The sequence below is a fragment of the Sander vitreus genome, chromosome 5 (assembly GCF_031162955.1).
Source record: "Sander vitreus isolate 19-12246 chromosome 5, sanVit1, whole genome shotgun sequence".
Lineage (NCBI taxonomy): Eukaryota > Metazoa > Chordata > Actinopteri > Perciformes > Percidae > Sander > Sander vitreus.
Genome location: NC_135859.1, coordinates 16,044,761 through 16,059,049, shown reverse-complemented (window position 1 = coordinate 16,059,049; position 14,289 = coordinate 16,044,761). Strand labels below are relative to the sequence as shown.

The 14,289-nt window shown below is 40.6% G+C and overlaps 1 protein-coding gene across 4 annotated transcripts; it reads right to left on the bottom strand.

Moving 5' to 3' along the window:
- Positions 1–1,155: 1,155 nt before the first annotated feature.
- ddhd2 (DDHD domain containing 2) lies at positions 1,156–13,272 on the bottom strand. 4 transcript variants are annotated; one of them, XM_078250608.1, is made up of 19 exons: positions 13,190–13,272; positions 12,331–12,428; positions 12,067–12,238; positions 10,674–10,866; positions 9,609–9,802; positions 9,370–9,459; positions 9,102–9,222; positions 8,867–8,956; positions 8,626–8,767; positions 8,308–8,516; positions 8,156–8,217; positions 7,920–8,039; positions 7,665–7,760; positions 7,036–7,212; positions 6,247–6,402; positions 5,949–6,051; positions 5,682–5,843; positions 3,337–3,505; positions 1,156–3,179 (listed from the first exon to the last, which is right to left on the bottom strand). In XM_078250608.1, the coding sequence occupies exons 3-19, from the start codon at positions 12,172–12,174 to the stop codon at positions 3,098–3,100; spliced, it is 2,274 nt and encodes a 757-aa protein (XP_078106734.1). In that variant the 5' UTR covers positions 12,175–12,238; positions 12,331–12,428; positions 13,190–13,272; the 3' UTR covers positions 1,156–3,097. The 4 variants fall into 4 exon arrangements, with proteins under 4 accessions (XP_078106734.1, XP_078106731.1, XP_078106733.1 ...); XM_078250605.1 differs by having other exon boundaries at positions 13,065–13,265; XM_078250607.1 differs by lacking the exon at positions 13,190–13,272 and adding an exon at positions 12,771–13,032.
- Between the last annotated feature and the right edge of the window lie 1,017 nt (positions 13,273–14,289).

Below are 14,289 nucleotides of genomic sequence, written 5' to 3'. Positions count from 1 at the left end.
ATACACACACACACACACACACACACACACACACACATTGTTAAACTAACAGTGTAAGAGAATTCCACTGGTCCATTAATCATATTGAGTGTCAATACAGCAGAGCCTTGTAATGATTAAAGAAGGAAATCATACCTCCTGATTCAAGCCTATCCCGTCCTGTTTAGGATTAAAGCCCTCAGATTACTGGTGGGTCAGGCAGTGGTGCCCAGGACAGGCCCGCCTTTGAGAGGCTTTAGTGCATAACTTCCTCCCACTGAGATGAATCACATGAGGCTCACTATGGAGGTCCTAATTTCTGAAGGACCTTTATAACATTTCATTCACAAACAGCGCACAAAAGAGCATTGGCATTAATAGGTAGGCTACTGTTTACCATAAATGATTGTATGAATATGTAGCCTAACTTTTTAGTCAGTACAGCCACTTGAACGTTACTCTGACCACTTGCTAGCTTAACGTGTTAGCGCCATAAATTACGAATACATAGCTACATGAACAAATATTCAATGTAGCAAATAGCCCAGACTAATAATTTAAAAACAACTTGCCTCATGGTTGTTGTCCAAAGTTGCCAGTCAATTCAACCGCTGCAAGTGATGCTGTTTTTCCAAACGACTGCGCATGCCCTTATTTCATTTAAATAGATGTCTGTTAAGTCACTATCTATACAATGGTGATTGAGCCCATGGCACACTGATGAAAGTACTACAATATTTATATGTTAATATTTGCAGGATTATAAACTGGGTGTCTGGCATGACATCTCCACAAAAAAAACCTGCATTACAGTTTTCCCCATTGCAAAGGCCTACACAAAAAATTGAACTATGCACACAATTCTGAAAACTTAGCTCATGTATCAACAACAAGACCAACGTCCACACCATAGAAATAGAGCACAATTTCATTGTTTTCACTCAAATACAAATTCATAATCAGCCAGAGGACTGAAATCTTCAGGATTGCCACTTTAATCGTGAAGATCGTATCCATAAAATAATATATGAGTGAAAACAAAGGAATTGTGCTGAGTGTTTAGCAGTCTGGAACATAGAAATATAATTATGTCAACATGATACAAATCCTAAAAAGAAGGCTGCAGGTGATATTAATTATAATAAGCATGCTTTTTTGAAATCCAAAAAACACAAGACACTTGTAATGTTTTATTATGGCACACATAACCTATTACCATATTCATAGTGTATGTATTCAGAAAGGATTTGTTTTTTGGTATGTATCAACATTTTAGTATCAAGTGCAAAAACAGTATGGTAAGGGAGAGGAGCTAGGGACCATTAAGTACTGTTTTTTCTGTGTTTAGACACAAATATTGCAGAAACAAACACAATGAAGAAGTTCAAGGTAGTAATTTGTGGTAGTGCATTTCTAAAGGAAGAAAAAAGAACACCATAAAGTTATTTATGTATTGTGCAGATGTTACACCCAGAGGGCTGAGATACAGGGCAGAGCTTTGGTGGTGGGGGCAGTGGTGCCCTAGTGCCCTAGGTGCATAGTCTGGACCCCATGTTGCTTGATGGTGCAGATTTGTAATATTTATTATTAACAATGATATATTGATATTTGTTGCGTATATTTTTATATAAAATAAATGTATATGATTTGAAACATATTTTTAATATAATCTATGTATCATGCTCTTTAAATCAAATGCATATGATTTCAATGTGACAACTCTCTTATTGCTGGATTCATGAGAATTATGAACATTTTGGAACCTAAGAATTAGGTCTGGACCATAACATGTTGATCAGCCCTGCTCTAACTTAACAAAGATGTGCATGCAATACAAAAAATAATTTTACAATACCTTCATACAAAGGAACAGATGAAAGAAACATGTACCATTTGGCCCTTAGATTATACAAGTTTGAACTGTTTATATGTGAGATGCCACTCTTTTTTGGAATTATACTATATTATAGTATAAAGAATACATACTGTAGTCACATACAGTACATACATACACACCCAGCTTGTCCATTCAAGCACCTGCATCTCCCTACTTACTTACTACACAAATGGTCATCTCCTTTTTGACACAGGTATAGATATGATCAAACTGAAATACATATTAAAAGTGAAATAAAAAATATGTCAGAAGGCAAGATGTACTTCACTTTCAATGATAGTGTCAGTACAGGACTACTCCTGTGAAATGTTATATTGCACAAATGTAAGAGTAGCAGCTTTGGGTTTTAAGTAGCCTCAATGTTGACAAAAAAAAAATAGAGCTGCCAGGAGACAAAATATTAACCTTCATTTTCCTTCAGAAACTAAATGTTTTATAGTCAACCAAATGAAACCACCGGACCTGCTTATTTATAAAAGTAAGATGTTAGACTAAGGGAGAGCTTCCTTGGTCAACACAACTTCAAGTTTAAAGTGCTCATATTATGCTCATTTTCAGGTTCATAATTGTATTTTTTTTCACTTTGTAAGCTAGAACGTGCACAACAATATATATAACACAATAAAGGAAAGGGAAAAAGCCAACAAGCATAATATGAGCACTTTAAAGGGTCAGACAGAGATGCCCTGTTGAACACACTTAATTATATTATGTTAGTTCTCAATGTGATACAATTACTTGATACACAACTTGATGTAGTACTACAAGTGTCTTCTGGTTATCATGATTCATGATAATTATGTTTTCAATATTGTTCAGCTGCAGCTGTATGCATGATATGTCAACAGCTGTTGTAAAACTAAAGTGTAAAGCAAAGTAAAATAAAAAATTACTAAAAAAAAAAAAGAAAGAAAAGTGCAATCAGAAGCATGACACTGGTGTTTGGGTGGATTTGAAACAACTATCAGACACCAAACCCAGTCCTGCAATGGGAGTCTAGGCAGCACCAAGAAGTCACCCCTACTTCAAACGAAAGTTGACTGCAGCCAAACAGTCTCTATTGTCAAGGGAGGAGAGGGGGTGAGGCAGTCAGAAAACACCAAGAAAGTAAGGCATTCTGGAAGAGGATTGTGCAGCCTCTGGCTCCGATAGCTGTCCTTCATTTTCTCACTTTCAGGTTAATGTCATGTTACAAAGCAAGTCTAGATTCAACAAACTTTATTACTGTTGTGGCTGTTCAAAGGCCACACCTTGCTTGTCGTATATCTCCTTTAGCAGCAGGAGAGCAGTATCCTCAGATTCCCTAACAGACAGAGAGAAGGGGACAACATTATTTATTTGACGTAAAAATCAAAATCAGGGAAGTAAAATGGGATACAACAAAGAAAAAAATATCAGGAACCCTTAATACAAAAGAGCACAATTACTGTGGTCCAACCGCAACGGTATGCATGACTCACCAGTAACAAAGATGAGACTGGATGGCAAACAGGTACTCATTGAAGCTCTCAATGGGTTTTTCCTGAAGTACGTAGTCGATCCTTCGTCCTCCGTTCAACATCCCCACTTTAATCTCAGGCTGCTCCGTCTGCCCTGCCGACACTGAGGACTCTGCCTCCTCACACTCTCCTGCAGGAAAAGAATTAAAAGTGAGGCTGTAAAACAAAGACAATAGCCAGCAGCAGCTATCTGTTTTAACTCAGACTTTTTGGCAAAACCAGAACAGATCAGATAATGGACGGGAAAGAAGAGACGGCCTCCTTTCTGCAATGCAGCTGAATAACACTCACATTAGTCTACAAGCCAAAGTCTGTCTACCTCAGAGATGAGTCAGTGGCTGAATGTTATAATAGCAAATTTGATGGGATAACAACACAATAGCACTTACAGAAAACTAGTTATATAGGTGTGTCATTTAAGGACATTCATTTAATTTTAATTTAATTTTTAATTAGCACTGAATGGATGTCTACTATATCTATTGATCATCGCAACGTTTTGCCTTTGACCGGATTATGCACTTACCCATAGGTGCAGGTATGATACTGAGTAAATGTCAGTAAGGTGGGGCCATGAGTGAACGGTATGTTACGAATGTGTTGTTTATAAATGATCTCACGAGGGCTCTCCTCTAAGACCTAATGCACTACTGATGAACTCTAAACTGCCGGCTGCTTGCGTCTCATACATTTTTTATGACTATGTATGACAACCTAACTCTGCATTTACTGGCTTGTAATTATGATATTAAAAGACACAAATCTTACTAAATTAAACTACATCCTATAGAGTCATGTTTGGGATGTTGCGCCACTTGAAGTGAAGGGTCCTTTTTAAAAGGGAAAATTCAATTGTACAGTCTGTTCTAACAGCAGCTGTAATCTCTGTGACACATTTAATGATCTGACAGACTAAGTACTTGAGGTGCTGTAGAAAAGGGCAGGACATGTATCTGCATGTAGCTAATGTAGGAGTCACAGTAGCTACATGCTACTTATGAATGACATCACCTGCTGGTTGAATTACTCTTGTTAACAAAACCACTGTGATCACTACTATTCAACTCATCCTATTTGTTTAGCACATATAAGAGTGTGCCATGGGCCAGTTACTCAAGTGGGTTCTGATGTGGACAATCAGTGAAGGAGTAAATAAATCCAACCAATCAGAACAGACAGCAGGAGCGGAAGGGAAGGGCCTGAAGGGGGTGTCAGTAAATTGAACGTTGAGTTGAAGATTAGATGTATATTAGTAGAAGTGCAGTTAGGCATGGAGGAAGGAGGAGCAGGAGTAGGAAGAGCCTGGGACATAATAACATACATTACATAACATTTGCTCTTTGTGAGCATAGTTTTAACCATTAAAACAGGTAATGAGAGTATTTCCGTTCGCTTGTTTTGTGCACGTTGACTTTCCGGAGAAGAATGAAAGACAAGTTTGTATAGGCTTTTAGGTTTATAGAGAAACCCAGATTGCAAAGCTAGAAAAGCTAGCTTTACCCATTTCTCTCATGTAGTCTAGCCAAGTGCAGGGTTTCCCCCAAAAAGTTGTTTAGCCCGGTGGCAAGTGTCTTTTTTACTAGGGCCCGGCTGGGGCCGTTCACAGGCTGATGGCAGCATAAACGTAGAGCCCATTAATTTCTGTGATAACAGAATCATGGACGGAATCGTGAAATTGAGAATTTAAAAAAGCTATAACAGAGATCCCATAGGGCTCTACCTTAAGTCAGTGCTAAAAGCTAACTGGAGATTTGAAAACAGTATGACTACGTCTACGTTTCTAACCAAGCTGCTCCACTGTAACTGCAGTTTAAAAAACGTCTTAAAGTACATTAAAAAATAATTCCCAGTGGCTTAGGCATGGTGGGGGGCAACTTAGGCCCTGTGGGCCACCAGGCTTGCAATACACTGGGGGAAACCCTGAAGTGACTATCCTGGCTTACCTTGGAAGTAATGCTTATGAAGGGCCCTGGGCCACTCCAGTATTTTAGTCCAAAAATCTGCACTTTTCTCTTCCCTCTTAGCAGAAGCAGTGACTGCCGCTGAGGCTGAGGTTCACGGTAAAGTAGTAAGGGGTGAGGGCAGGAGAAACCACCAGATAGAGTAGAAGAGGGGAGGGGAGGGTGGCAACATGCAGAGAGGGGTGAAAGGAGTATAAGCAGAGTGGGTTAGACACCATCTTGTGTGCGCGCACACACTACACACAATATACACGCCATAACACACACTACACACACAGCACACACAACACACACACACACACACACACACACACACACACAGACAAATAAGAATGCTTTTTCTACTGTGTCTCTCTTGAAGGCCTCTCTTTATTGTAGTGTCTCCTTCATCCACCGAGGGCAGTGCAGCAACTGGTGGTCTGGCAAAGGACTGACACGCTGTCCGTAACAATCCCCAAACATTGTTCTTCAAATCCATGCCCATACGGGTCAAGCTGTCCTTTAGTTCTATTAGACAAAGACAAACAGAGATTATCATTAAGCCTACTAAACAAGAGCCCAACCCACAATATTGTTCAACAAAGACAAGGAGAAAGAAACAGACAGCCATACCCAGGTGCATTCTCTTGCGGCCTTTATGGTGAGGGATCAGCATGGGCTCCAGATCCACCTCCGTTACAATCATAGGCTCTAACCGATAAGCCACAGGGTCATACTACACAGTAATAAAGGGGAAGAAATGAATGTAATTTTAATTTTTTTAAGTTTAATAGATGCCTCTTTTTTGAATATGGGACAAAGAAAATCAAACTGTAGTTGGGGCAAATAAAAGCAGGAGTTATCTCTTTTTGGGGCTGAGTGCAGGATGTGTGCCTAAATGGGCAGATGCAGTAAATATGTGATTACTCACCGGGTGGTAGATGTTGTAAAAGCTCTTGCAGGTTGGGAAGGTGTAGTTAGGATCAATGTGTTTGAGCCCACGAACGGTCAGGAACATTCCAATAGGAGAGCCAAAAGCAAAAAATGTTTGAGGTTGGAAAGCCAGCTGTGGGTAATCAATGGATACCTGTGGAGAGAGGGTGGGGTCGGAAACGTGTGCTATTAAATTTGTTTAAACTAAAAAGTCATGATTTAACACAGTTCTGTTCAAAAAAGACACACGTATACAGACATAGAAACATTTCTCTGGTGCACTATGGTGTTAACATTAAACATTTAAACTACATTTCATGACATCACGATTACAGCCAGGGACTATGACTATGAGCAGGTAAGGGGGAGACCGGGGAGCTGACCATTCATGCAGGACTAGATGAGCACAGATACAGAGTGTAGTATTGGGTTGTACGACTTGATGGGACAAAGATGGTAGCCTCAAACACGGCACAATGTGACGTAGCCATGGAAACCCTATTACTCGTGAAAAAGCCAATATAATTCAAGTCAATTAAGAGTTTTCCCTGACCAGACCAGACAGTATGTGAAAAGAACCCACAGGCCCAGTGAGATCGTAGAAAGCTAAGGACAAAGCCTGAGAGCATGGGGACACCATGTGAGACACACCTGTCCCTTGGCTATGCCTCCATTGGTCTGTCCAGGCAAGCGGGGTAAGGAGAGAAGCAGGAAGGTGATGCATCAAATCTTTTATCTACCGGTACTCCGGAGCACAACTTATCATGTCTGTGTCCATGAGTGGTACCTGTCCAATGCCGACATCAAAGTATTCGTAGTCTACAGCACTGGTGACAGACTGTGCCCTGTGAAACTGGGACTGCTGCGTCGTTAATCCTGAAGACTGGTTACCATCGTGATCGCTGGTTACTTGAGGTGGAACTTGCAACCCAGGTGGCAGGCATACTGCCCTTTTCTTACAATCCTATTTAGATTGAGAAACATAAAAAGTTATTTTAACAATATCTGAACTGTAAAAACTTTTTATGGTTACTATCATTTAGAAAGAATGCCCCAAAGCAAAAGAAGAACCGGCCATGAATGAAATTAGTCACATTAACCTGTTTCTCACTGTTGTCTACAGTAAACAAGTTCCCACATAGCCAGCATCAGTTAAACACTCCACATCAATGGTGTTTAAAAACATATACATGGCGACAAGAAGTTTAATATGTAGACATGTGAATTGTTTTGGGAAAAAAAAGTGCAGATTATTGTGTGGCCTTGACATGGACAGTGGAGGTGTATTAACGCCAAGCATTAAAACCATCCACCTAAATTTTATCAAGACCAAAGAAACATATTAACTTAAAGGGGTTGTAATGGTCATATGTTCCAAAACAAGAAAGCCCAGTATACAGTTTCAGGCGGTCTGACCTCTGAAAGCCATTTCCTCCTGACGTAGTTCAGGATCTTCTTCCGAGGTCCAAGAGGAATTCCTAAATCTTTGAGATCACTGTCTTGGCAAAGAGCCTAAAAGAGAAGATCCATAAGTTTGAACTATGCATCACACTTCTGTGATGTCCTGTGTGTGTGTGTGTGTGTGTGTGTGTGTGTGTGTGTGTGTGTGTGTGTGTGTGTGTGTGTGTGTGTGTGTGTGTGTGTGTGTGTGTGTGTGTGTGTGTGTATTACCAGTGATTCCAGGTCTAGGTTTTCTGCCTGTAGTGTATCCAGGTATTGCTCTAGGCCCAGTCTGGTCAGAGTCTGCTGCAGTGTGTCACAGTTCAGACGAAAGGGCTCACCAGAGGGCACCTAAAGCGCAGGGAGGGAGAGAAAGTGAAGTAGATGTTCTTATCTACATATAGAGAAATATGCAGCAAAAAATATCTGTATACTGATGTTATCTTTTACTGTGAATGTCATCATACCCCCTCTCTGGCTTTTGATCCAGTCCTCTGATTGGTCAGCAGGTCAAACAGGATCAGCGAACCTGAGAAACCAGAGACGAAGGGAAAGAGTTGAAATTCAGAATTTCAATGAATTGTGACTGTGTGTGTTTCTGTGTTTGTACATGTCTTACCCAGGCTATGGCCTACTACTGAAACTGCCCCTTTAAATTCTGAGTGTCTCTGTTTAAAGAGGGTGTGGAGCTTGTTGATCTCTGAGGCCACTGTGTCCACTATGGTCTGGCAATAGGTGGGGCTGTTATAGAAAAACAGGTCCAGCAGAGTGTCGTTGGTGAAATGTCTCAGCCTGCTGATGCTGGGTAGAGTGATTCTCTGGATGTCCCTGGAAAAGGAGGGGAAGGAAGGGAAGACAGAGTTTGACAATTTTCTGCAGGTATCGGAGACATACGTAGTATTGTACAACAGAGGGATCTTGTTTTCTCCACACTTACTCGTCCACACCAGTGGCATCCCCGTGAAGAGCATTGTGCCAGTTGACTGGGAGGAACTCCACTCTTCCTATCTGGCCATCCTGCTGAGCATGCTTATAATGAGAGGCCAGGAGGGACAGGGAAGCACTCCTGAAGTCATTTACTGGAGTGAGAAAAGGAGTTATATATACACATAAATATATGCATAGTACACACACACACACACACACACACACACACACGCACGCACATGCACACTTACCACACTGTATGATGGATCTGAAGCGCAAGTCACATGCAGGGCCGATGCCATGGACCATAAAGACAAGGTGGTCTACCTTTTCTGGTTCACCTGAGAACACACACATAAATACATGTAAACTGTAGATAAAACTTTGTTAAATTAGCTTATTTTCTAGTATATTTCTTACTGGTACACACACACACACACACACACACACACACACACACACACACACACACACACACACACATACCATCAGGTATTTCTACAGAGATGTTGTTCACTCCCCTCTTGACTGTTTGAGGCCGGGTCTGCTCCGAAGGGGAGGACGCCCAATCATCCTGCAATCCTATTGGCTGATACTGCATTATTAGCTGAGAGAAGAGCAGGGAAATTAAGGAGAAGGCTTGTTAGAAGGAAACAATGTACCTAATTTAATATATACTCAGAAAAGCCATGGTGTGGCTTTATTGTGAATTTAATTATAGTACAGATAGTGATATTTTAAAAGCAGGCCTTACTTTGGGATTGTGTAAGATGACAGTCTCTCCATTGGAAAACTCCAGTTTCCTCTTCCATTCATTCAAGGTCACTGCTATCATATAGGCATCCTGAAAAATGTGTAGGATGGGAGGGGGATGAATCAAAGACCAACAGATTTGAAAAGAGTAAGTGAGGAACAGGCAAGGTTAGGTAGATAATCAAAGTCAGAAGTTGTAGGAATGAGCTGGGTGAGGTTTCAGCGTCAGTGTCAGACTACCTCCAGACTCTTGCTGGAGTCCTCAGGGTAAGGCAGGAAAATTGTGTCTTTGTCTCCTTTATAGAACCAGGTACAGCGGCGGACTTCAGTGGGGCCTTGCTCCCAGTACACAGCATAGCGCTTCCTCTCCTTGACATGTACATCATACCGCTCTCCTTCCACAGCTATCACTACCTCATCCTCCTCGTCTTTTACTGCACAGTAAAAACACACATACACAAGCAGATACAAACAACGTTTATGAGACAATTTTCAAAAAGTAGATTTCAAGCAACGGTTCTATGAGGACATGCAAGTATGCTCGTGCTGTGCTTTAGATCTGACAATGGGAATAAGGCCACAGTGATTCTGGAAGACGGTTGTTGTATGTACAAGCAATGTTATTAGTAGTTCCTTTTCAACCTAAAGTCTGCTGACTCAGAATTTACCCACAGGGCTATGTTGTTACTTTTGCTCACTGGCTTTGGACTTCTGCAGCAGCAGCATCACCAGAAGGATAAGTGTACTCTCCTGGAATAATATGGACATACAGTACCTTCTGCCATCCTGTCTCGCTTTGGAGAGACTTATATTGTCAAAAAGAAAGACAAGAACTTTGTTGGTTAGGGAGCCCTTATATACAATGTGTGGAAAGTCATATTTTCGTATGATTTGGAAATTATTCACTGCTGTTTTTTGTTGTTTTATATTTTTCCTTCGGGTGGGGGATGTGTTTGATTATCAATGGACAGTAGATATAAAGGAATAGTCCCGCAAATAACCTCCTGTAAAACTTAAAAATGAATATCAATTATGGGGCTCACCTAAAACGGGCTCAACTAAACTACCTGAAACTTTCTGTGAAACCGCTTGTAACGTAGATGTCCTGTCAAGAGAGTAAAGAGCCCTACTGGGCACCAAGCGTAGTGTTGGCAACAGTAATGTTTTGACACTTTATCGTCTCACAGCTGTTTATAGCAAACTCGCTATGTTCTTACTTTTCACACACCTAATCACACACACATTTTAACATAATGTACATGTACTGTATACTGTAAAATGTACATGTAACGTACACATGCTTACCAGTGTTGCAGGCATTCTCTAGTTTGTCAGAGTCTTCTCTGCTGAAAGGAAGCCAGGAGGTGTTGTCATCGCTCCGTCGACAGAAGAACCAGTGAGGCTGCACTTCTTGATAAGGAGCTGGGACCGACTCCATGTCAAGCATCTCAAAGGAGAACGTGGAAGAAGGAGAGGCCTCATCAACCACAGGTGATACCTGGAGAAAAATGATGCTCAATCAACATTTCTTCTTCATATCAGCAGCATTGCTCAGTTACTAAGTTAAAGGCAAATGCCTGCTATACACCAATGCATACATCTGTCCACTGTTCAACTCTGTAGCTTCCCGAATAAGTAAATATAGAAGTCTGATCTAAGTATGTGCCCCTCCATTAAGCTCCTACCGAGGAACCTGAGACCATGAGACGAGGCAAAGGACAGTCGGACAGGAAAGGATCAGGCCTCCCTTTGGCCAGACACACAAAGCCCTGTTTCTTTTCTCCTATACAAGCTGTCTCTTGTCTCTTCTTCTTTCCACAACTGATACAGCTACAGTGTGTAAACAACCGTTTTCCACTGAGTATCTTGTATTCACTAACAATGCTTCCAGTAACACATTTTGTACTCCACTGCTCCTGTTTCAGTATTTTGAAAGAGAGAGCCTGCCACTGCTTGACACAACAACAAATCCCACATTACACACAGCTGCCAAATCAGCAATCAGACAATATCTTTATAAAGCCTTTTTTGAAGGCATATTACAATGTGTCATATGGTAACTGCATTTTGTTACAACACTTGCACTTTTTCAAATTCATAATTCTATTTCTAACACTGTTGTGACAGAGGATTTCAGTACTGGCTTGGCCTTGAAATTGTGCAAAAGGTTGTGGTTTGTTACACAATTTTACTTTTATCGAATTTTGAGTGCCAGTTTAAACCTCTGAGGGTTTCTGATCAATGAGAAATGATGATATGATTGAAAATAATCTTTAATGTAGATAACCCATTGACGGTGTACTGTCAGACAACTCTGAGAGGTCAGACTTTGTTCAGTACAGCACAGCACAATTGATATTAAAATTCTTCTTAAACAATCTTCGTCAGTAATTCATTGTCAATTTCTCCATTTATATCTATATAATTGTATAACTATATATATGTTTGTAATGGGAAAAGGCCATTCCACTCTGTGCAAAACATGCACAAGGTCTGTGTGTTTGTGTTAAAGTCTGTTTCCCATGAATGTGTTTCCCCTTATCTTAATTTAAACTCATACTAATCCCAAACAGTCATATCTGCAATGCTTAACCATTTCTTAACCTAACCCCTGACCCCAATCATGGAGCTAAAGGAAATAGACTTTGACAAACAACACTGCTACACCCATACACAAAAATCACACATGCACCCTCACCTGATCTTCAGGTGTATCGCCTGTTGCCACAGACTGGGTGGGGTTGTCTAGGTTGATGTTAGGGGCAGCCTGAGGTAGACCCCCCTCCTCACCAGGACTCTGTGACATTAGCCCAACAGCTGACCCAAACCCTCAGCTCTGGCCTGAGGGGTGCCGGGCCACACAAACCCAGCTGCACCACAGAAACAGACCAAAAAGGAGGTTGAGATTACAGAACATGATATAGCCTGTCAAGCTTGCAAGGGAATGACTAGTGATACCTACACCAAACTGTTGTTGAGTGGTTTAATGTAGCCAGGTCGCAGGATGTAACGTTACTTGCAGCTGTCTCATCCGCTGCTGGTCAGTAAATAAACGTTTAACTGTTAACGCAATGGAAAACATAAACAGTCAGGTTAATGTGACATCAAACTCGCACAAAGAATGTAAAGGAATTCTTAACATTACAAAACAAAACTAACTAAGGTTAATGTTAACGGTTATTTTTCATGTTATCAGTGATTTTTAAAGAGTGCAAAAAAACACATCCAAGAGGCCACGGGTTGTTATCGTTGGTTGAGGTCAATGCTAGCTTAGTAACGGTGGCTGGACGGGATGCTAGTGTCAACTTCTCTGTCTTCACATCCTGTTTTTTTTTGGGATATAGCACTAGCTAACTTTAGAAACAGAGAGTGTCAACCTACACTTTACCTAGCTAAACTCACCGACAACTGTACATACAATTAATTCAGAGGGTTTGTATTGTCTTGTAAAACATCCATGGTTTGTTTTCGTTGTTTAGCTCGCTCGGGCTAGGTCGGCTAGCCAAGGACAGCCTTCTGTCAAACGGGTTGGTTACAGTGTTTTCGGAAATATGACTATTACGAGATTGACGTTAAAGAACGACCACACTAACGGACAAATTAATGGTTAAAACAATGATGTTAATACAGACAGAGTTTTCTGTGATGAAGTGTGACGATAAGAGTGAGTGCGATTAGACAGTTAACGTTAAATACCTGAACACAGCGTCCAATAAAGAATATTCTTAATAAATTAATAATATCCTACATTTTCTTCCGGTCAATATTCCGCTGTGACACAAAGCAATTCTGAGTCAGTTAAACTCTAAATCAAACATCACCTATAGTGTAAAGAACCAAACCTTCCTGCAGAGATATTAAATGTACGAGGAGCACTCGAAGGCGACATTAAACAACACAGCATCGCCAGGCTACCGCCCCCCAAAAATGTAAGCATACGTCACGAATTTGCATTTCGATTATTGTTTTTCTGCAGTGGACACGAGGCGTACAAAGTTCAGATTTCACCAATGTAGTGTAAAGTTGACATAACTGTATATCTTTTCTACTTACGTTCAGAAATTGTAAATGGGATGGGTGTTTTTGTTAATTACTGTATATATTTGTAGGCTACAGTAATATAATAATATTAATTATAGTTATGTTGTTATAGGTTTAACCCAAATATTGTGTTGTTGTTGTTGTTGTTGTTGTTGTTGTTGTTATTGAGGATTTTACATAATCTTTTTTCCACTGCAATACTATTATAATGTCGAACATTTAGGAATAATTAGGTGAATACTTTCAGCATGTGCTGACTTTCTTGTCTTTCTGCTGTGAGGTAACTTAAACCAGGGCCTGACATACTGTAGATGTTAGGTGGGATGTCAATCAATACAACATGGCATTCTAGCATAACCAAACAAGTGAGCTGCTCAGCCTAACTCAAAAATGTTAATGTTTGGTTTGGACTGAGATATGCCCAAGTATGTGTGACATGTGAACCTGGAAGGTATAGGTACCTCAATAATGAGTGAGAAAGCACATCTTGAGACAGTGACACACCCATTTGTGGCAGGTTACCTGTCTCATAGTTGTATTTTTGGCTGATTTCATTATTATGAGTGTAACATAGAGGATGCACCTTTTATACAGTCTATGGGATGCACCCATATGGGCTCCCTTGGCCCTGCATTAGAGAAATATAGTTAATTTACATCTGTTTCCATTAAAGCATATATACACAAAGATTCACTAAATGAACCATAACATTTGGACATAACATTCTGTACTTTATGTTAAAAGCAGCGTTGTTGGTCAGCTGAGGTCAAACCACAACCAAACATACTGGGTGTTTGATCCCACCTCGCCTCCAGGGCTTGTGGAGTTAGGGAGTGAGGTGTGAAACATGTGGGGGGAAAGGAAGAGTGAGTTGAGCTAG

Bases quoted from the DNA above. Each gene is read 5' to 3' on its own strand.
- ddhd2 (XM_078250608.1), bottom strand. From the start codon at position 12,174: ATGTCACAGAGTCCTGGTGAGGAGGGGGGTCTACCTCAGGCTGCCCCT. The intron at 9,803-10,673 runs GTAAGCATGTGT...TTTACTGTGCAG, and splicing joins AGAGAATGCCTGCAACACTG to TAAAAGACGAGGAGGATGAG. The intron at 3,180-3,336 runs GTGAGTCATGCA...TCTGTCTGTTAG, and splicing joins CAGTCTCATCTTTGTTACTG to GGAATCTGAGGATACTGCTC.